The 23,583-nt window shown below is 40.7% G+C and overlaps 2 protein-coding genes across 2 annotated transcripts; one reads left to right on the top strand and one right to left on the bottom strand.

The window, feature by feature from the left end:
• Window positions 1-5,997: 5,997 nt before the first annotated feature.
• Window positions 5,998-10,988, top strand: pdia3 (protein disulfide isomerase family A, member 3). The gene is made up of 13 exons (XM_079450462.1): window positions 5,998-6,372; window positions 7,758-7,836; window positions 7,938-8,055; window positions 8,136-8,243; window positions 8,389-8,518; window positions 8,617-8,733; window positions 9,024-9,149; window positions 9,259-9,441; window positions 9,519-9,627; window positions 9,721-9,849; window positions 9,929-10,008; window positions 10,095-10,152; window positions 10,233-10,988. Exons 1-13 carry the CDS (start codon window positions 6,236-6,238, stop codon window positions 10,341-10,343), a joined length of 1,485 nt encoding a protein of 494 aa, XP_079306588.1. The 5' UTR covers window positions 5,998-6,235; the 3' UTR covers window positions 10,344-10,988.
• Window positions 10,989-11,461: 473 nt separating this feature from the next.
• Window positions 11,462-21,616, bottom strand: ticrr (TopBP1-interacting, checkpoint, and replication regulator). Its single transcript, XM_079449571.1, has 22 exons — window positions 20,406-21,616; window positions 20,079-20,331; window positions 19,401-19,621; window positions 18,972-19,200; window positions 18,677-18,818; window positions 18,468-18,601; window positions 18,197-18,388; window positions 17,807-17,952; window positions 17,529-17,629; window positions 16,798-16,885; window positions 16,591-16,673; window positions 16,280-16,501; window positions 16,104-16,191; window positions 15,743-15,818; window positions 15,522-15,659; window positions 15,345-15,435; window positions 15,167-15,225; window positions 14,947-15,081; window positions 14,662-14,804; window positions 12,586-14,560; window positions 12,344-12,466; window positions 11,462-11,931 (listed from the first exon to the last, which is right to left on the bottom strand). Exons 1-22 carry the CDS (start codon window positions 21,090-21,092, stop codon window positions 11,837-11,839), a joined length of 5,421 nt encoding a protein of 1,806 aa, XP_079305697.1. The 5' UTR covers window positions 21,093-21,616; the 3' UTR covers window positions 11,462-11,836.
• Window positions 21,617-23,583: the final 1,967 nt, after the last annotated feature.

The following is a 23,583-nucleotide window of genomic DNA, read 5'->3' as shown; positions in this document are numbered from 1 at the left end:
AAAGAGCATTGTTTTGGTTTAAGAAGCCATGCTCTCTCTCCAGTGTCGCGTCCTTTAGTCCCGCCCCCTTGTTTCCCCGGTTAGCGGTCCATTAGTGTTAGTCTTGTCTCCAGCCCTGATCCATCCTTCCCTTAGTGTTTCAGTCCCCTCACCTGCCTCGTGCAATCCTCCTGTTAGCTTTCCCTTAGTGTTTCATCCATGTCACCTGCCGCCACTCTCCCTGTGTGGACCATCAGTCCTTGTTAGTGTTTCCCTTTATCAAGCCCCAGTTTCCCTCTGTCCCTTGTCGGTTCATTGTCATCTTGTCATTATCGTACCTCCTCACGTCACCTTGTTGGATTATTCCTGTCTATGGATTATCGTGTTTGTTCCTGTTCTAAGTTTGTGGATTTTGTTGATTTACTATTCAAAGGACTTTGTTTGTTTTGTTCCCCATTACACTTTTGTCTTGTTTTAGATCATGTTCTCCCCATCGAGGGTCTTTTGTTTAAATAAAGTTTTTGTTATTTAACTCTGCTGCCTGCGTTTGGGTTCTGTCCACACACCGTGACAGAATGAACCGACCAACTTCGAACCCAGCAGGCAAGATGGAGGCAAGACGAGCGACCCAGGCTCATCGCCTCCTCCGTTTACGCCAGGGGCACTGTGATGTATTGGAGTTCGCGGACCGCTTCTTTGAGGTGGCAGGGGAGATGGTCCACAGTGAGCAGGAACAGATGGTCCTGTTCAATGGCGGCCTCAACCAACCACTAGCGGGGTGGGAGATGCAGATGCTGAGACCGCTGGGCTTCACAGACCTGATCAGGTATGCCATGAATCGGCCGGAGCCCAGTGTCTCAGTCCAGCCCAGTTTTTCCACCCCGCTGGCCGCCATTCCCGAGGGGCATACCCTGCAAATCGGGGCCGTGGGCCTCTCCTCACCCTCTGCTCCACCACCAGCTAGCCTCCGTGGTAGGCGTGGACGGAGGGAGTCGTGGGACTCCCCGTCCGACTCTTCCAGCACGGAGATAGTGGGGTCCCCCACCGCTACTCTGCAGCCGGCCACACGTCCTGTGAGCCGGTCAAAGAGGAAGAAGCAGAGGAGAGTGGCACCATCCTGTCCTGCCCAGCAGCCGGTATCCAGCCCTGCCCAGGTGTCAAGTCCGGTGGTCCCGTCAAGTCCGGTGGTCCCGTCAAGTCCGGTGGTCCCGTCAAGTCCGGTGGTCCCGTCAAGTCCGGTGGTCCCGTCAAGTCCGGTGGTGCGTCCTGCACCCAGTCCTTCTCAGCCGGAGTCACAGCCGGCCCTCCAACCTACAACCCAGTCAGCCTTGCCCCAGCCGTTCCCTACTACGGCCGTCCTGTCATGCCCTACCCCTTCTAGTTCCTCCCACTCCGTGAAAGGTATCCCTACCATGCCCAGGCCTTCCTATCCCACCCCTCCGCCCAGCTCTAGGAAGCAGGGTCCTGTCCCTCCTAAGTCCCCACCCAGTTATGTTCCCAAGTTTTTCCCACCAATTCCGCCTCCCCCCTTCCCATTGATGTTTATGTTATTGTCCAACCCCAATCCCTTTCTAGTCATGTCAGCCCTGCCCCTAGTGTGTTCTGTTCTGTGTTTGTGGTGTCTGTCCTCCTGTCTGTCAGTCTTGTCATGTTTAGTGTGATCTTGAAGAACTCCTGGAGGAGTTCTTTAAGGCGGGCGCTCTGTCATGATCCTGCCTCTCCTTGTCGTGGTTTTCGAGTCTTGTGGCAGGATCATGTCAGTCCCATGTGTTTTGTGTGGAGAAAGAGCATTGTTTTGGTTTAAGAAGCCATGCTCTCTCTCCAGTGTCGCGTCCTTTAGTCCCGCCCCCCTGTTTCCCCGGTTAGCGGTCCATTAGTGTTAGTCTTGTCTCCAGCCCTGATCCATCCTTCCCTTAGTGTTTCAGTCCCCTCACCTGCCTCGTGCAATCCTCCTGTTAGCTTTCCCTTAGTGTTTCATCCATGTCACCTGCCGCCACTCTCCCTGTGTCATCAGTCCTTGTTAGTGTTTCCCTTTATCAAGCCCCAGTTTCCCTCTGTCCCTTGTCGGTTCATTGTCATCTTGTCATTATCGTACCTCCTCACGTCACCTTGTTGGATTATTCCTGTCTATGGATTATCGTGTTTGTTCCTGTTCTAAGTTTGTGGATTTTGTTGATTTACTATTCAAAGGACTTTGTTTGTTTTGTTCCCCATTACACTTTTGTCTTGTTTTAGATCATGTTCTCCCCATCGAGGGTCTTTTGTTTAAATAAAGTTTTTATTATTTAACTCTGCTGCCTGCGTTTGGGTTCTGTCCACACACCGTGACACCCTTTCCCTTCGAAGCACTACGATGTAGTCAAGTTTTCACTTCTTTGCCGAAGGAGATCAAATATTTATGAAACGCGCTCTGTAGAGCAGTTTTTCCGTTTAGGGCTTCTGTAGAAACAACATGGAGATTTCGAGGTAAGGGGACCACGGTGCATGTAAATAGAAATAGCTCATTCTACGGTAATAAAAACATAACGCTTCATTATGTGAGGTCTTTATACACCTCTGAAGACATAGTTATGTGTATTACATTGCATTTCTGTCCCTAGATCCTCCAAAAAATTACACACAGCTCCTTTAATTTTACATTCCAAGAAAAAGAGGTTGCCATTTTGCTCTTACCTGATCAGCTCTCAGTAGTCATGCAACTTAAGTAAGGCCTGAACTGGAATAACAAAAAAACAATATGTTATTGTTTATTTAAACGTTTCTTGAATTACAAGTACTGAATACGAAATTACGCCTGAGAAAACGTGTTGTTTAATACGTACTTGCTTTTTTCCCCTGAAGCTGTGTCTTTGTCTCTCGGTTGATTTGAAGCCTTTCTTGCAGCCTTAGGTATTTGAGGAGACATTCCTCACTCCAGTATCCTGAAGAGGCTTCATCCTGGTACTCCATTGCCCGAAAAAACACATCCCAGTCTATCTCCTCGATTGGGTTATTTGCATGGTATTGCATTCCAAAACCATGGCTGGTTGAGAAACGCCATTATTTAATGTTTAATGCTTGGTAATAAAAATTTTATTAAATGTGATGATTTACCGTGCTCTGATCATTTCTGCCATCTTTTGGACTTGTACTTCATGAGCCTCGCGGATGAGTGAAGCCCTTATTCCCTGAAACCTTTCCAGTGTGGACATAAATCCATTATACACTGTAAAAAAATCTTGTGAAAAAACTGACAATTTCTGGCAGCTGGGTCACCTGATATTCTGTAAAATAAAAATTGTCTTCCTGTCAAATTACATGGTTTCCCTCTGTTTTTCCTGTAAATGTGCTGTGTTTTTCTGTAATTTGACGGTTTATGACCATATTATAAAAAGCCAGGGTGCCAGAAATATACTGTACAAATAACAGTTTTGTTTCTTATAAAATTGAATTTTCTTTTTCTGTAATTTGAAGGTTTCTGACTGCATTTCAAAAATATGTAAACAATCTGTAAATTAAACCAATACAATTTTGTGAAATTACAGTTTTTTACATTACACATGAAAAAAATCTGTAAAAACAAATAAAAGTAAAAAAATTTTTTTACAGTGCACAAATAAATGCCATGTCAAGTTAAATCGTTGATTAGTTTTCATTTTATATTTAGAAAATACTTAGTGATGAGACCCACAATAACGCTGCTCAGTATGATGGCTCCAAATATATACCACCCAATGATGAACAGAACACAGGCAGCATAGTTCAGCTCGGGAACTCTGCTTAGGTCCATTAATAAACCATTGCTGTGATCCATTGTGAAAATGCTGGAGAATGTGAGGAAGGAATCGGGTATATGTCTGCCAGGGGGGTTAGAATCATTGAAAAGTTAAAAAAATGTTCAATCAGTTTACATCATCATCCAACTCAAGCTGCATCTTGAAACAAACAGTTATAAAAACCTCTTCTGGAGACACATGAATACATGTGAGATTACAAAAATAGGACAGTATGATCCATTTTTTAGACTATCTAATGGCTTGATCTAATCTAGTCTAGAGGAAACTATGAACTATGAAAAAATATGTTTATGTTAAGTCCATGAAGAAAAAGTCTCACTTGAAATCGACTTGGTATAAAGAAGGCCCGGAACAGTGGAGCTGGTGTACTTGGCAAACAGGTGGACTCCAATAGCAGCAAAAACATAATTCACAGAAAGGAAAACTACATATTACATAATCTATCCATCATTTAAACAGAAACAAAAGTTTACAAATTTAGACTCTTTCAAAGCAACAATATTATCCAAACGTTACCGCACATGTGCTTTTGTTACCCAAACTTCCAGTACACATCCGCAAAGATTAATTCTGATAACAAGCTAAAGATAATTCAGTTCAAATATATATATATATATATATATATATATATATATATATATGTGTATATATGTGTGCGTGTGTGTGTCTATATATAGGCTATTGTTGAATCATATCAAGCTTTTGGTCCTCATTGTCCTGAGATTCTGAACAGCCAAACAGACTATAAGTGATAGAACATAGGCATACTGCTCCATATCCTACAGCTTTTTAACCAAAATCTATTTAATTGTGTAACGTTACCCGTTTCTAAAACCACTAGAACAGTACTGAGCAGGCCCGCCGATAGGGGGGGACAAACGGGTCTGTTGTCCCGGGCCCAGGATAGGGGGGGGCCCAGACGGTGAAGCTGGAACTAGTGAAGTCAATGTAGAGCAAGGTAAGAAACAGAGAGGAACATGAGAGGAGAGGAACAGCAGAGGAGAGGAACATGAGAGGAAGAGCAGAGGAGAGGAAGAGCAAGGGAAAAGGAGAGATCTGGGCACGGGGGGGCCCATCTAAGATTATCTTGTCCCGGGCCCAGGCAAGACTGTCAGCTGGCCTGGTACTGAGTACAACACAGCAAATGATCAGCACATTAAACGGACGACCTGATAGATTTAGGTGAGGGAGAATAACGTTATTTGCTATTACCTGTCCACTTGAAAGGCCTTTAAAAGAAAATAAGTGCTGCAAGTGTTTTCCCATCACAATATTGAATAAAAGTGAATAATTCAAAACTTTTTTATATCAAGATCTGTTGCATATGAAATGATACTTTCTTACTTTATTAAACAGCGGATATTTCGCATTTCGGTTGAACACGCGGTTTCTTATACGCTGTAGGGGCTTAATGTCGGTCGCTCTACGGAAAGTGAACTTGTTACAATCTTCAGCTCCCAGACTGCGATATCGTTGGTCATCTGGGACAAAAGTGAATTGTTAGGTTGTATTGGAAATCTTATTGGATTTTCCGCCGCCGAGTGTGTAGTGATCAACAGTCACATCCCCGATGGTGAACTTGAGATCTTTCTTCGACTGTAAATTACATTCAAAGGATTTGATATTATTTAGTTGTAGTGTTGTTTCGGACAACGTTCCCCGACGATTCATTGTTGTTAAGCTGACAAACTATTACGAGGATTGTCGTGTCAGTCAGCCCAGTTGGCTAATAAAAACATTTAACGCAATATGCTTTGAAAGAAAACCATCAAACAGTCAACCATAATAGGCCTAGTAATATTATTTGTATATATTTTTATAATTAATTTAAACATGTTTGTTCTTATTCAATTATTAATTGATATTAATATACGCGTGTTCATAAAGTGTGGCAGATTGCTTAAGGTTTTCAAAGTGGACAAAATTGAATATTTTCAAAATAAAAGTACATATAATTATTTTGTATTTAGAAAATTATATTTATTTTATTGTGTTGACTAGTGCATTCTATAAAATAAATGTAAAATATATAATTATGTTCCGTTCTTTACACAAATAATTACTCGTTCATCTTTTCTTACTATGAATAAAAGTTGTAGTATAAAGAAAGAGGAAGAATTACATTTCCAAATGATCTATCATTAAGATATTGTTTGTAAGAAACAAAATGCAACTTTCACCTTAAACTCAGAAAAACCCACCCGGAAGTATGTATTTAGCGATCTCTGATTGGCTGATTGAAACGGCATGACGCTGCTGAAAATCCAATAGTGTGATGCCACACTTTGGTTACTTCGAAGAGCTCCGGGTTTGCACATCCGGCTCGTCCGTCTGCGCTTTCGCTTCATTGAGTGCATGGTGCAAGATACCGCGGGTCTTGTTTAAGTCACTCTTTATTTAGCATCGCATCAGAAAGGATAAGTTAAAGAGGGCTGCTGGGATATTAACCATCTTCCCTCTCTTTTGCACTGAAGTCTGAAATGATGTTGGGTTTGCTGTTTATCGCTGCTCTCGCAGGGGCCGGGAGGGCAAGCGATGTGATCGAGTTCACGGATGACGATTTTGACAGCAAAATCGGAGATCACGACTTTATCCTCGTTGAATTCTTCGCACCCTGGTGAGTGTACGACAATTCATGCGTTCGTGTGCTGTCGATTTAGAAGACGCACTAAATTAGCACGTAGCGTTAACGTTATAACTTTACGGGTAAGCTAATGTAGTTAGCTTATCATATAAAACCAACAAAAATGAAAAATAAAATGTTCATTTAACGTTATTCCAGATACCAAAGGCAGTATGTTGAATTGAATTGCATTTATACTCGTGTCTTTAAATGGTACAGCCAGGCTGAGTGATATGGGAATGTATATGGAATGGTGTATCATTTTTCAATCTTAAACGACAAAATATTCCCGCAGCTCCATAGTTGGGGGCGTACTTAACCTAACCAAATTACTACTTCCTGTTTGTAGCCTTTTAATCTGGGGGTTGCTGTGAGATTTAAGAGAACCATAGTCATTTATTATAAAGCGAGTATCATTCAATATTATTAGTTTTATTCGGCATTGAAGTATATATCTTTCTTTTTGTACAACAAACGGTTATAATCTTGCTTGTATCGTTTACTAATCTCGCGTATAAAATAGTTAAATCTCCCTCTTTTGCGTTACTTTTAAACCATGATTCGTTAGTAGTTGTGTCTGTAGGTTTAGTTCATCAGATTGCAGAGGCAGATGGGGGCGGTAACGAGGATGTTTGGAGGCGCGGCCGGCCTCTGTTGTAACGTTTTGATTGGTAGTTGAAGTTTCGTTGTCCGCTTGTGATTGGATAACGCTGGATGACGTAGTTGAGCGATAATGAGTAACTTTGACTGAATTTGGCAATGAGTTCACGTCATCTACTAAAACGTGACGTTCTATGTCGTGTTATTTGTAGATCTTCGATGTTACAATTATTTTATAAAGTGTCCGTCACGCGTTTATATGATTACATCACCCCATGTTGTTCAAAACCTGGATATGTTTCTTTTTTTTGTGGGTGATCTGTCCCTTTAGAGATACTTCACCCACAAATGATCGGTTACTCGCCTATAAAACTCTTTGTTCTGATGAACTGATAAAGATATTTGGAAGAATGCGTATAACCAGACAGCTTTTGCCCACCATTGACTCCCATAGGATGGAAAAATACAGTGGTAGAAACATCCTTTGTGTTCAACAGAACAATTAAATTATAAAGTGTTTTTTCCTACTATGGGAGTCAATGGGGGTCAAAATCTGTTTGGATATAAGCATTCTACCAAATTTCCAAATTAAGAAATGTAAACACCTCGAAGGTGAGTAAATGATGACAGAATTTTCACTGTGGGTGAAGTACTGACAGCATCAGTCACCATTCCACTTCCATAAAATTAAATATAAAAATAGTTTAAACCAAAATAAAAGTGAGCATGTGAAACATTTTAGGTGCATTTATACAGTAATAAGCCATATTACCTTTTAGGTGTGGCCATTGCAAACGTCTTGCACCTGAATATGAGGTGGCCGCCACTCGACTGAAAGGCATCGCGCATCTTGCCAAGGTATTGCATTTCAACCACAAACATTAATTGGGATGCATTTCCACAAAAGCTCATAACCTTGTTGTGGACTGTGTTTAATGTGTGTCGCCGATGCGTTCTAGGTGGACTGTACCGCCAATTCCAACGTGTGCGGTAAATATGGTGTCAGCGGCTACCCAACCCTGAAGATCTTCCGAGGCGGAGAGGATTCTGGTAGCTACGATGGTCCCAGGACAGCCGGTACGTTGCTTAACACCATCCTCTCTCACCACGCCTGAGAGGATGTCATATCACAATGTTATTTATAATGATTCCAATAGATGGCATTGTGAGCCACCTTAAGAAGCAGGCGGGCCCAGCCTCTGTGGAGATAAAAAGTGAGGCAGAGTTTGAGAAGTTCATCGGGGGCCGTGAAGCCAGTGTTGTGGGTGAGTGATTGTATTATGGATGAAGTACTTCCTGTTTACCCTGATTGTACAATTTTCGTGTCCATATTCCTAAAAGCTCTTGATATACATAGGGCTAGTTTATGAAAATGTGGGCCGCGGCATCTAACGGTTGTCAACGTCTCAGGTTTTTTCGTTGATGGTGGAAGTGCAGCTCAGGGAGAGTTCCTGAAGGCTGCTAGCGCTTACAGAGAGTCCTACCGATTTGCTCACACCAATGTTGAGGACCTGTTGAAGAAAAACGGCGTTGATGAAGCGTATGTGGCATATTTTGTTTCACTTTCGCTTTTCACAGTGCTAATAGGCATCCTGTTTGTCTGTCTATAAACGTACAACTTTTATATGCGTGTTACAGGGGCATTATTTTGTTCCGCCCGCCTCAGCTCAGCAACAAATTTGAAGACAGCAGTGTGAAGTTCACAGAGGATGCATTCACAAGCACAACGATCAAGAAGTTTATTCAGGACAACTTGTAAGTTGGTCCCCCAAAATGAGTCACAGTTAGATGTACATTACTGGTATTGTGAATTACATAATTATGAATGCGATATTCAATAATTCATAATATGTATGGTAAATCCATTTAAACTTTAGTAAAATGTATTTTAAAATGTAAAATCATCATGTTTCATAATGCACATGCGTTAAGATTCACGTGCCTTTTTTTTGGAAAGCGTTGCAAAATGCACATTGGCTTTTTATGATTCCGTTCGGCCCTAGTTGGAATACCTCTTAAATGATTTTCTCCCCATCATATTACAGTTTTGGCATGTGTCCACACATGACTGATGACAACAAAGATCAGCTGAAAGGCAAAGACTTGTTGGTGGCGTATTATGATGTGGACTATGAAAAGAACCCTAAGGGTTCCAACTACTGGAGGAACAGGTAGATGTCTAACGTGATTCTTTTTGCTTCCTTAATGTTTCCTTATTTGTAAAAGACATGGGAATACAAATAAAATATGCATTTGAGTCTGACCGGTCTTGTGTTTCAGGGTCATGAAGGTGGCCAAGGGCTTCCTGGATCAGGGGAAGAAGCTTAGCTTTGCCGTGGCCAATAAGAACAGCTTCAGTCATGATGTGTCCGAACTGGGTCTAGACGGCAGCAGCGGAGAGCTGCCCATTGTCGGCATCAGAACTGCCAAGGGCGACAAATACGTCATGAAGGAGGAGTTCTCGTACGTGGATTGTTTGTTAGTGGCTTGACCTTTTGAGGCAGATCCAAGCAATAATTTGCGACTCTTTATTTCTGCAGCCGTGACGGAAAGGCCTTGGAGAGGTTCCTGCAGGATTACTTCGATGGAAAGCTGAACCGTTATCTCAAATCTGAGCCTGTTCCCGATAACAACGATGGCCCAGTGAAGGTGCGTTTGGGGATTTTGTTTCCTGTGACCTATTTGATTTTCATCTGTGATTATTGTCGGCGTAACCTGCAATTTGATCTTATTTCGTTCCAGGTCGTTGTGGCTGAGAACTTTGATTCGATTGTGAATGATGACAGCAAGGACGTTCTCATTGAGTTCTATGCTCCCTGGTGTGGGCACTGCAAGAGCTTGGAGCCTAAATTCAAAGAACTTGGGGAAAAGGTGAGTTTTTAGATATTTATAAGTGCCGATTTTATCGTTTTTGCATTGCAGTTGCATGAATACTGTCCTTATTTTACAGCTTTCCAATGATCCAAACATCGTAATTGCAAAGATGGATGCTACTGCTAACGATGTTCCCTCTTCATATGAAGTTAGAGGGTATGTAGTGTGCATCGTCTATGTACCAAATTTTTTGTTTGTGGCGGATGTTTTTATTTACTTGGATTCTAATTATTTGCTTTCAGATTCCCGACAATCTATTTCTCTCCCGCCGGTCAGAAGCAGAGTCCAAAGAAATATGAGGTTTGTTTTCTTGCCTTGAGACCAATTGTGATGTTCTTTGCAAAAGGAAGTGAAAATAACCAGTTTCATTTGATTTACAGGGCGGTCGAGAGGTCAGTGACTTTATTTCCTACTTGAAGAAAGAGGCCACTAACGCTGTGGTGGTTCAGGAGGAAGACAAGAAATCAAAGAAGAAGAAGTCCGAGTTATAAAACAATCACAGCCCAACATCTCTGAAAAGGGAATTTTGCAGGAGACGTAAATTATATTCCAGTCTTTAGTGAACCGAGTGCTCTGACACAATGCCAGCCAGCCCTCTCTTGGGCTTGCTGCTCTGGGAACACTGTCGAAGGTTGTGGTGGCCAGACTGTGGGATTTTTAGATAAGTGGACGAGGTACAGATTTGTCAAATTGAGATTGTTTTCCCTCTGCTGTACCTTGGAGAAATGCACTTTTGAGACCAATTCCACATATTTGTTTTCCTCATTGAAAAGGGTAGGGGGATTTGGTGAATTATGTTTTTATACCATGCTTTTTCTTTTGTACATTTGGAAGGATTGTGAAATAAAAGGCCCACTAACCTAATTTCTTTCTGACCTTTTTTTGTCAAAACTATTGATTTATAGCTTCAGCTTTTTTTGGTGTTATGTTCAAATTTTATTTCGCTAAAGTGTCTAAAGTTACATCAGTTTTCAAATGTCATATCATACTTGCATCTAGAGGCAGACGATACTATTTTCATATTGCAGTTTTAGTTTGGGGCTAAAACTAAAACCCAAACTTGTGCTCAATTTGGTATTTTCTGTTATGGTCATTGTGTGACATTTTCACATCTAGAAATTAAAAAGATGAGTGTTTTTTGTGACGTTTTAAATTTGTGATTTACCCCTTGTAAATTACATTTTTCTAAATTATTGAAAGAACACAAAATAGTGATGCTATGATTTGGTGATTTTAATATTATAAATCATTATTCAAGATCTTCAAGATCAGGCATTGCATCTGTTAACCAGGAACGCACCCACAGACTCAGGTCACTGAACTCTGGTGGTAAACTAGATGGTGCAGTTTACATATTGAATCAAACAAATGGTTATTGCACAGATTTGGACTGCAAATGCAAATATTGATGTCCAAACACTTATTTGGTTTCAGATACCCAGTTTCAAACGTTATAGTTGTCTGTCAACAACTATATTTAAAATACGAAGGAGATATGGAAGGTCAAGAAAATGAAAGGTATAATTTCCTTTTAACTGACAACCTTTCAAGCAAGAACCAGTGAACTTATGCACAACTATATAGCGTATTATGCTATAGTGGTTATTTTACAAAAATGTTTGCATTCATTTCTAAAAAGAAGTTAGGCCTAAGAACAACATTGTTTTTATTAAAATAATCTGTTTAACATTAACATTTATTTCACATTGTGACAAGATGTACAACTACAGCTGCCAAACGAAGAAAGTTACATAAAAATCACAGCACACGTTTAGATCAGATCAGTTAAAACACCTACAACTATTCTAACTGACGGCACATGCAACGTTTAATTTACAAAAAGTACAAAATATACAATATTAGGTAATGCATTATTACACAAGAAAACCTCAGCTAATATAGACAACATAAACAGACAGACATGTGCTTTTCTAAGAGCTCAGTATAAGGAAAAGAAAAGTTCAAATTTCAAATGACAGACCAATTAGTCTATAAGTTTCTTTCGGCTGTGTGTCCTACTTGGTGTCCTTCGCCGACTGGGCTTGCAAAAAGGAGACGCATCCAGCTCAGACTTTGATCCTGTTGGGAGATGCAGTTTATAATTGCTAAACATAAAACAATATAGGCTAAAAACCTGATATTTAAGATAAAGGAACAGGGTGAAGTTTTTACAACAAGGTCTCATTCATTAACATTAATGCGTTAGCTAAAATGAACTAATAATAAGTAAAGTTTTTACAGCATTTACAAACAATGGTTTATTCATGTAAGTCGATTGTGTATTAAAAATGTTTGCTTTTGATTAAATATCTATTATGTTAAGATTTACATTAACTAATAATCAATAAATGAAAAAAGTTTTTTTAATTGTTCGATCATTTAACAAATGCAACATTATTGTAAGGTGTGACCGAAAAACTCACAAGGGATGACAAAAAAATACATAACATTCTCTATGGTCAGCCATTTATGTACATTTTTACTCTCTTACCATCAAATTGTGTTGCTTCATGGGTTACGGTTGATTTTTTGTACAACAGAGGTGACTGCGTCAAGGCAAAGATTCCACTGGCAGACACTTGTTTCTTTACTTTAGGACGTTGAGGTGTATCCACTAAAACAACATTCAACAATGTTTACAAACAAGTTGCACAAACAGATGCTTAAATTAAAATCATACTAAAATAAACTTGCTGTGATCATGAAATAAATAACATTCATGCCATACTGTACCTTTTCTGCTCATCCATGGAAGTTGTTCAGACTTCACGGTATCTCCAACTTCACAGTCTTGACCCACAGTATCAGTCCAGTCCATACCTTCTGGCGAGCGCTGACAGTCCATCACCTGGCTTGATCGCCCCAACTTTCTTTGACCAACTGGTGTGTTCATCTTTTCTTTGAGTTCCTCCACTCCTTGAATAAGGAAAACACCCTCAAGGTCTGGGTCCTCCAATATTTTCTTTTCAAGAAGAGGAACTCCTCTGATGACCTGCTCTTTGAAGGTCTCAATCCTTGCCCTTTTTTTACGAGGCCAGCTGTTGAGGTTTTCTGGGGTTGACCGCCCTCTGCTTTGAGGAGATGGAGTCAAAGGCGAGGCCAGTGGGGATTGGTTACTTGTTGGATACTGTGTGGGAGTCATTGAGTGGCATATATATGTCTGTACACCCGTCCCGGGAGTATTTTTGGCAGGCGTTCCACGACTGCAGAGTGATGGAGACATGCATCCAAATTCCCGATGTCTGGAACACTGTGCAAGAGGGCTATCATTTGGTGGTGCCTTCACGTTACGGTGTGTGAGATGTGAAGTCACGTTCTTGCTTGCACTGTTGGTTACGTCTTCCGCATTGAAAGAATCTATTCGCTTTAACTTCAGTTTAGGCAGGCCTGAGGATTGTATCTCCATCTCCACTTCATAAGTAAGAGGCTGAAGACCGCTCGACTCCTGTCCACATCCAGGAGTTTTTCGTGTTTTTGGAGTAGAGAACTTTGTTATCCCTGAGGATGATCCAAGGCGGGCTTCTGCCTCCCTTTGCCGGCGGTCTGGAGTCTGACGAAATCCGTAGCTTCGACTTGGTGTTGCTCTAGTTGGGGTGGCATGTTTGCCCTTAAATTCAAAAACTTCTGAGGATTTTCTTGTGAAAGCAATGTTCATTTTAATTCCACCAATCAACTGTGTCTTAACCACAGAGGCCTCGGATATATCAATACTATCATCATCAGTGGTGGTGGTGCTAAAATCAGAGCAAAAGAACTGCTGCGAGTCAGATGATGATGAGGTTGTCTCTACTTTTCCTTGGATGGTGTCCCAATGCTCAGTTTTTGTTGTTTGAGACTCCATAACTCCGGTATCATTTCTTACACAACCCTCATAGCTGATACCAGATCTATGACAACCAGGCGATTGTGATACACCAGATTTCTCCTTATCTAAAGCCAAACATTTACGAGGAGAAGTGCTTGTACCTAGAACAGCTAGGGATTTTATAGGAGTCACAGGTAACTCTTTATCATGTGTCCTTCCGAAGCGAGTGCACATCCCATGACTTGGGCTTTTAATGGGAGTTAGTACATTTGGTTTCAATGGTGAAGGACAAAAAGAAAATGGCCCAGAATCAGAGTGCTGTGTTTCATCAGATTCTTCTATAACCTTGCAAGGTAAGCTCAGTGTTCTCCTCATATTTCCTGACCTCACATTGGACTCTGCTGGATCGAGATTCCCAGGAGATGCTATGCTTTTTCTTCGGGGCACCTTGTCAGGCGTTTTAAAAACATCAGTCCTCTCACCTGGGCTGCAGTTTTTGCCAGGTGTTGTTAGCAGATCTTGTGAATATCTTTTTGCAAACACAGGAGACTCTGGCACATAAACTGGATTTTCTGACAGCCGCTTACGTGGAGATGGAGACCATTTGACACTCTTCTTTGGCGTTCTCACGCTTGGGCTCCTCAGCCAAGCTCCATTTGGAGAAACACAATCCACGAGGCATTTCGTTGGCGTTTTCAGTATTCCTTTCAGGGGACTTTTATTGGGCGTCTCTACGACCACGTTGTGTGCAGTCGGTGACCGAAAGGGGCTACCTCTTAGGGCCATCCCATTCTCTCCAACTGTCCGGCCTGGAGCTTTTGGGGCCTGAGGGGTTCTGCGCCCAACTGCAGATCCAAACAGATCAGAGTGTCTCTTTTGTGGAGTTTTATTTTGACTCTGACTCTGAAATACAAACGAAAGGCAACGAAAGGCAACAAGTCAACATTTGACAAAAAATATACTCCATGTAATTGTCATGAAAAGTGCACTAATTGATGTATTACCTCAAAAACAGCAGATGTAAGAGACTCTTTGTTTCCCTGATCTCCTGAAAAGGATGGCGCAGTCATCCGTAATCTTCCGGGTGACTGGGTGGCGCCAAAAAGGAGCCTGACTGGTGACCTAACAAAACTAACGCTAAATCCACCTGCACAATTGAACACAGAGCTACCTTAAAATCTCAAGAAAACCATTTGAATTAACCAGAAAATGACAAAACTAATTTACTTTTGGAGAGATGTATGATCCATATGTCAGTTAACCTACATCATTTTTCAAAAGTCCATTACCTTTACCCTCAGAGTGACAGAGTTGAGATGAAGAGAGGGCGCGATCCAGGTTTCGGGAACGTGGCTGTGAGCTTGAATAAAACACACTGGAATGTCTCCTGGTAAGGCTTTTAATTCTTGGACTCCTCCTCAGGTCTAAGAAGAAATTATTTATTTAAAAAACAATGACTAAACAATGATTGATTATCATGTTGGACAAGACAAAACCTCAGACACTAACCTGCAGCTGGTTTGATAGGAGACTCCTCAATAATGCACACATCTGTTTCTTCAGATCTCCTGTGATGACGGCAGCAATGAAAAAACAAGAGATTTTAAATTACATCTTTCTTAAAGTGCTAGTAAGTGTCAAAAACAGTTATGATGAGCTGAAAACCACTGTGGGCCATAGGACTCACCTGCCAATTTTCTGCCTTTGAAGTAAGCGATTGGACACCTGTTTATGTAGTGGTGTTTCAGATACTTTTTTTGTCAACAGAGCGTGTTTTTCTGAAATTCAAAGATTTTAGGGTTCAATTTCACGCACTACATTACCATTTCATTAAACAGTACTTCCATGTTAAAAGAAAATGTACCATCATCCTCTAAACTTGAACACTTTCGTTTTCTGAGTCCCTCTACTGCCGACACAGACTGGCTTCTGGGCATTTTGGACTTCTTTGAAGGAGATACAGTCACTTGGTTAAAGAGATTTCTCCTAACCTTTGTGACCTCTGTGAACAAACATAAAAACAACAGATTACAGATCTCTCCAAACTTGATGTATGATGAAGAGTCAAATGAGACATCAAGTGACCTTGAACTGCTTGCTTTTGAGGTGGTGGATCCTCTACAGCAGGTTTTTCTACTGGAACACACGGTTTTGGCTTTGTCTGTAGATCCAAAGAGAGGAACTCTTTACATTTTTGCAACTCTGCTTGTACTTTTAATCATAAAGGCTTTGAAGACTAGTTTATGCATTGTGTTTATAGACTTATATTATTAGTTTATTACACTTAATTTTATACAACAACCGTTGGATGTAAGCTGTTAGATGAAGTATAAGCACACCACAGGATATCAACAACCCATGTACTTCTGATATAGGAGATTGTCTTTGTTATTTCCTGGCTGTGTTTATCTTACAGTGTAAACGCACTGAAATAAAGGATGCTCACCAGACGTGTGGACTTTCTTGGCATTTCGATCTGTCGAAGTGCTTGAGGAGCTTCTGTCATGCTCTTGTGGCGTGTAAGCATGTTTTGTCTAAAAAAACAAAGACAAACATTACATGTCCAGTTCCGTCAAAACGAAGCATCTGATCTGATTACATTCCATGTTGTAAAAAAATCACCTTCTCTTCTTAGCGGAGCGGTTGCGGAGTTCCTCCAGGTGACCTCCAACACTGGAGACGTTGCTCTGTGTGGCAGAGAAAGGGCTCACAGAAATGCTGTCCTTAGCCATAGACTCATCACTAAAGAAATCAGAGGGCAGGACGGCAATAAGTGCCTCTGGAAGCTGGGTTCCAAGACTGTGATAGACCTCAGCCAGAACCTTGGGTATGGTGTTCAAATACCTGGGAGATATAGTTTTAAAAATAAATTAGTATCAGTAATTGGGAGATTTTTACACATCATTAAAGTACTTGAACATTTATGTACTTACACTGGAAGGACTTCATCCTGCATAAACTTGGACAAATAGACAGCATCTTTACTCAGAGAGATAATCCGGACCATGTCAGCCACCTTAAAAAAAATAAATGTAATCAATATCGATCTGAACAGATGAATGTTTCTCATGAGAACTCCATGACTACAATATCATTTTGACAATGAGAAAAAGGTTTATAAAGGGTGTTTGTCTCCTTACTTCCTCAACTCTCTGTTCCACCACCACATTCTCCTCTTGTTCTGGTTGTTTGCACAGCTCAAGTCGGAGAATTGATTGCACTTGACATCTGTAGAATGAATGTTTTATAGTTTTAACTTGGGATGGGTATTGTTAAGATTTTATCGATATTGATACGGCTTACCAACACCGGTACTTATCAATACTGTTATCGATACTACGCTCTGTAATTTGATGCAAAAAGACATGTGAAAAGAGGTTAAACATTTTAAGTTTCTTTAATACAGCGGAGCTTTAGAACTCCAGTTTGCAAATGCTTCTGAGCAACAGAAAATGGCACATAACATAATGTGTGTGTTCTTTAGCAGCAATTAGCATTTGCTAATTTGATGGGTTATCGCAAAGGGATGTTTGACGGAAGCGTCCTCGTTGTGAAACTCTGACGCAGAAAGCTCCACAAGCTCAACCATGCCACTCTTTCACTCATAAACAAAACAGGCGTGTTTACAAATACATCGCGGAAATCATATGGCCCTAGTTATCACACAAACGTCAAGCAAACTTCATTCATTCGGACATTATTCAGGGATGGAAAATGACCGGCAGCAGCCTCTAAATTGCCATATATCACCCAAATATACAGAGATAAAAAACAATAACAATAACTCTGGTATCGACCCAATTATGTACTGGTCCAAATATGTACCGGTTCTCTGTACCCAGTCTTATATGAACATTGGGTTAGTACTTACTCCCTGATTTTACTGTCAACATCAGTAGAGTCCCCATAAAGCTGACGAACAGACTGACAGGTTTTCAATAGATTCTTTTGCACCAAATCCAAGAATGAAACCTATCAAAAAAAATATATATGGTAAAATAATGGTATAATATGAATTATTTCTGAACAAATATTTACTGTGCACTCTGAAATTATTACTTCAGTCATACACAAGCAAGACTAACATTTCCGCTTTTTTGGACATGTTTTGCAGTTGGTACAATACAGCTGTGTGATTATGTCACTCACCTCCAGATCTGTGTTGATTTTGATGAATGCGTTCACAACTGAGAGCAAATCCTGGACCTGAGTGAGAACAGGCACTGATCGGTTGTCCACAGCTTTTTGATAAGCGGTCTGCATGTGGGATAGTAGCTCCTCCTCACTGGTGAAGTCTGTTTGAGAGTTTGTGAACCAATTACATTCACACATTTGGCAGGTGTTGTTACACAAAGTGACTTAAAGTCAATAAAGCTATTTATCAGCTATTATTTATTGAAGTTTACCAGCTTCTGTGTTGTCTGCAAACTGAATTTAGGAGCTAGGTGTTGTAAGCATCATGCTCTACAGATTTATATACAGGAATATAATGTCAAACTGTAAAAAGAGTCAAACTGTATCTCAAGCAGATGTACTCACGCAGCAGGCCAGGCTTGGTTCGATCCCCAGGGCATCTCTTTCCTATTTTTTCATTTGCTTTGACAGAAACAGCAGAGCTGCAATCAGGCTGCGTCTTTTGAGCTTTAACATTCAAGCGGGCGAAGTTCAGCATCTGTAAAGAGCGACTCATGGTCTTCATCTTCTGTCTTACTGGTGTGCGTTGGGTACCCCCTTAAAAGTAATCAGAATTTTTTTAAGAATCAATGACATCACTGTGAAGATCAGAAATATTGCTTTATATTGTACTCACGTTTGTTGGATCTCTGGTTGCCGTTGGAACCAGCTGTATTGCTCTCATAGAACTCTGAGAGACAGCTGGTCAGATCCTGCTCAGAGTCTGAAAGCTCCTCCGCAGGTTCTTCTTCAGGGGCTGCATGCAGCAATCTGCACATGCAAAACTTTTAGACTTAGATAAAATCATAAATAGCACATCTAGATAAACAGTCAAACACAAATAACCTCATCGATTCCATTAAGTTGCAGCTGATTCCTGATTGGTCAGACAGAGGGAACCACCCCTCTACCAGCCCATTGTTTCTTGGACAAGGCTCCTGTTTGAGTTCTTGACTGGCCCAGTCAGGAACCAATGGCTTTACTTGATCTGGAAACCACAAACACATTAGTTGCAATATTTCCACATCTGTTGCGATTACTAAAAAGAAACTCAAGTGATAAAGATTAACATGTTGATTTAAATGGTAAAACTGCACAAATGAAACTTGCACAACCCAAATATTTCAGAAAAAGCAAACACCTGAGCAATCTTCATTCTCCATGATGCCGTATATGACATTGAGAACACTGCTGACAACATCGGGCAAGTCTGTGGAGTCATCCGTGGTTTCTGAGGAGACAAGACTGTCAGGCAGGTGCTCGTTTCCCTGAGTTACCAACGGCTGAAGGACAGTGAGCAGGGCTGTGCAGGACGACATCACCGACAGCACCGCCGAACAAACCACCCCACCTTCACTCACTTCTGCAAGCTGTGCAAAATAAATAACACAGATCCTATATTAAACTGGCAGGATTTCTTAAGATTTATGGTAATATGCAATTCAAGTACAGATGAATAAGAAATGAAGGTATTGTATTGGAGTCTATAAAAACACCTTTTATGACTCACGCAAAATGATAAGAGTTATAGTTAGCCTCTTATTCATGTTATATTTTTTAATAATTTTACCATAGAACATCCTCCGGTGGACAGCTCCCTGAAGTGCTTAAACAACACTTGACCAAGCTCAGCATCTGAGCACCGCAAAATCCAGTTCTCTGCATCTGAACGTGAGAGGGTCCTGAAGCCTTGCAGGACACCTCCGAGCGTCACCTGTACAGGAGCCCGGAGAGATCTCTGTCGGCACAAGACTGGCTCAAGCACTACGCTACAGGACTGCTTTTCTGCACCTGCAACAAAACCATTTTACAAAATCATTGATAATGAACCTTTTTCACGTTTCCCGGTTTCTAAGAAGCGGAAGCCATCGTAGTTGGATAAACTTCTATCGCGGTGAATGGGAGACTACCAAAAATATATTTTTTGCATTGTCATTTGCTCAGTTAGCAAAAGAAAATCTCAACAATAGTGTTATCACTTCTTTCAACAAAATAAAAATAATAGAAAGAGTCTGATGACGGCAGCCAACAGAGAGAATGATGTCAATTCTACCATAGACCCTGTATAAGGCACAACCTCGCATTATCGCGAACTTTGAAATTTGACGCAATGGAAATATTATACAAATCATAGTATTATAAACGTCCATACATGTATGAAAATATACAAATATTTTCTACGATGCTGATGACCGTCATACCACCAAAGCACACATTTAAATGCACTTATAAACCGCATTATATTTACCTGCAATCCAGCAAAGAGATCCACCTAAAGGCGGAAACGCTTGTCGGTGCATCCTTTCAGAGGACTGAATGTAGATGCAAGTGGACTCTATTGGAAAAGCATCCATTCCCGTAGCCAGTGCAGGGCTTACACCTGGATGTTGGTCCTTTACTGACAAGCAAGGAGACAGCATGGGTATCACCTGTCCACCGACCTGTCCCAGTTGCTCTGCCACCGTTTCTATGCCATTGTAGTCCTCTACCCCATGACTGGCCTGAAAAATTAGTAGTAAACATCAAGATCATCATTTCTAAAAACGGGTTTGTAAGTAATAGGACCACTACCTACCTTCAATATGCCCGAGTCAGCCCAATGCAGCACAACTTTACGTTGCGTAAGCATATCTATGAGACTTTTGGACAACACTTGCTCTAGTACATCTTTGTGTTGTCTACCGTCCTCCCTACGAAGACACAAGTAGTCCCCTAGCTCCGTTTCAGAGCGTGGGCATTCAGATACGACGAACAGGACATTTTTGTCAAGGTCGTCGTCCTGTAATGGGACATTTCTGCCATTTCGACTGGACCGTCTTGGTCTCAGAGTCACTTTGGTGGGAGATGTTAGGTCGGGTCTGTCCCACTGGAAATCCAGGAGGATCTCTTTCAAGGCATTCTGGACACAACTCGACGGGCTCGGTTTCAGTTTATTTTGCGTTTTCCCCCGACACTTAACGTCGGGTGACTTTTCTTCGACGTTGAATTTGACAAGCAGTTCCTCTTCGAAGTCACCGAACGCCTTCTCGTGAAGCTCCCTGAAATCTGCCCGTCTGGGTAAGAGCGTGGCACTCTTCGCGGTCCTCGAATGAAATAGTTTATACCCCCATCGCACTTTTTCCAGGCCGTATTTGTTTCCAAAACTGAGCAGGACTCGTAGTATCCAGTGTTTGAGGTGATTTTGATACGCACTGGTCGTGCTGCTGGTCTCCTCCGGTCGATAATCCACGTCGATGGCAAACACGACATTCTGAGAGGCCATAACGGCAGTGTCATAAACAACACTATCGCCCCCGACGTTTAAATGCTAACGCATGGGTGATTACAAACACAGTAAATATAACTGATGCTAGTAGCGACGTTGCGTCGTAATGAGTAACGTTACATTTTGAAATTAAACAAGTAACGTCGTACGAGGAGCTCGTGCAACCAAATGCGCACGTACGTTACTTCCCTCAACAGAAGTCATGTCTCCCGGCGTCGTTGAGGTAAAACTACCAGAAAACGATCGATTATTTATTAACTTCGTGCATTGAATATACAGTTAAAACGTGCGTGTTCTTAAAATTGAACTCATAAGTATTGTTTACGTACATTTAATAATTTACGTTAGCCACCGCCTCCGGGGATCCCTTCAACTGTTCGCGCTTGAGAATTCGCTGAATGTGATTGGCCAAAGCAAACGCTCTACAACTCGAACTTTAAAAACGTCATTTGTTTCTCATCGCGTGATTGGTTAAAACTGCCGTCAATAAAACGACAAATACGTCATTCCGTCCTCGCTCTGTCATACGTCCTCGGTCATGTCAATAAGATAATTTCTTCTCTTAGAATGGAGCGCGTTTGTGTGCTACTGGCATCTAGTGGATGGGAGTCAGTTGCGTACAAAGCTTTAAAAACGACAACACTGTTTAAAGAACAAGAAGACAGAGCTAAGAAAATGATTTACTTTTATTTGTTTTAAATAAATAACATTTATTATTTTATTTATTTGTTTGTTTTGACACACATCTGACGTTTTAGGGTTTCCTAAAGGAACGGTTCCCCAAAAATGAAAATGATGTCTTCGTTTAGTCACCCTCGAGCTAAATCTGCATAAATGTATTTGTTCTGATGCTTGTAACCAAACAGTTCTTGGACCCCATTGACTACCATAGTAGCAAAAATGAAACACAAAAAAATATATTTTGAGGAAATATTTCTGGGGCACTTTTGACTACCATTGTCATTTTTCCTACTATGGTAGTCAAGGGGGCCAAGAACTGTTTGCTTACAAGCACTCTTTCAAATATCTTTCTCTGTGTTCATGATAAGAGTAAGACTATATCTTTCTCTTATTCTTTTAAGAGAATAAGAATAAGAGTTAAAACAGTTCAACTGCAGTTGTTCAACATTACCAAATTAACAATTTCAATTTCCACCCTAGTGTTTTTATTTGACGCAAACTCTCAATGTCAGTCATCCTAAACAAACATCTTTTCCCTAAATCTGGCCATTTTAAGTGCATTCAATATTCCTCTGCTGTTGCCAGGAGAATATGACGCAGATAAAGGGCATGGTAAAATGATAAAAAAAGGAACAAATTCTCAGCAGGACCTGGGAGAATAGATTGAAAATTCTGGCACACATTCAGACGACTTCTCTATCTGTGTCAGGAGCATGGAAATGTCAGGATTACATTGCTTAGATAAGTTCCAAGCAGTAACACCGGATGCATTTTGATATCCTTCCATTGATTTGACCAGAAAATGATGCTGTATCAGACAGCCAGCCTGACAGTATCTAAATCTTACAGAATTTATTCACACTTTATCCCAGCACTTCTATTTCGATCCATCCTGGCCACTCCTTTCCATATAATGAAAATGTATGAGAGAAAATGGATTGTCAAACTCCAAATGACAAAAGCGTATTCTTGTCTTTCATTATATGGTCGGATGAGTTCTGTTTATTCTTGACGCATATATCACACGTACTGTATTGATCTTTCTATTTTCCCTGACACATATATTAATCATTCACCGCATGTCGTGTTTTGGCCACTGGCCTAATTAATATTTTGAGGAAATGATAATGGAAGTGGGATAGCTTCTGCTCACTGAGCAGTCACTGCATATCCTCAATTTGAGATTTATTTCTATAAGATCAAACTGAGAAAGAGACAGACATTTGGGAGAATGGGAACACGGTGCTTCCAGTTATGTGCTTCTTGTTTTTGACCCCAAACTCCTTTTCTGCTTTGAGGCATTTGAGAATGTAGGTCAGGGATTCAGCACCCAGACGACTCTGAACTAGAAACATTTTTGAGTTGCAGGACAAAGGTAAGGTTACTGGAAAATGAATAATGTTATTTAAAACAATATGTTCCTTTCAATGTAAGGTAATGTAAATGTGGTTGTTATAAAAGACAACATATCTTAAATGTTCCCAAAATTTGGCTTATGATCTTGCCATGTTATTAGAATAAAATCTACAAGCCCTTCTTTTTTCTTATACCACTCAGCCCAAATCGGCAGTGCCAATCCATTTACAAACCGGGACACATGAATAACTGTTTTTGTCTCCTTTTTTCTCTCATGTTTCAAGCCCACATATTTGATTAATTAATACAATTATGCAAAGAAAACAATATATTAAATATATAAACACCATTGCAAAGTAGAATTTAAAGTTGAAATTCATTTGTTTAGTTTTATAGCCTTGGAGAGAATGATCAACACCAAGATGGTCTCCTTAACACAACCTATTTCAGC

This window comes from Barbatula barbatula, assembly GCF_947034865.1.
Source record: "Barbatula barbatula genome assembly, chromosome: 25".
NCBI classification, from domain to species: domain Eukaryota; kingdom Metazoa; phylum Chordata; class Actinopteri; order Cypriniformes; family Nemacheilidae; genus Barbatula; species Barbatula barbatula.
This window is presented reverse-complemented; position numbering and strand designations above follow the sequence as displayed.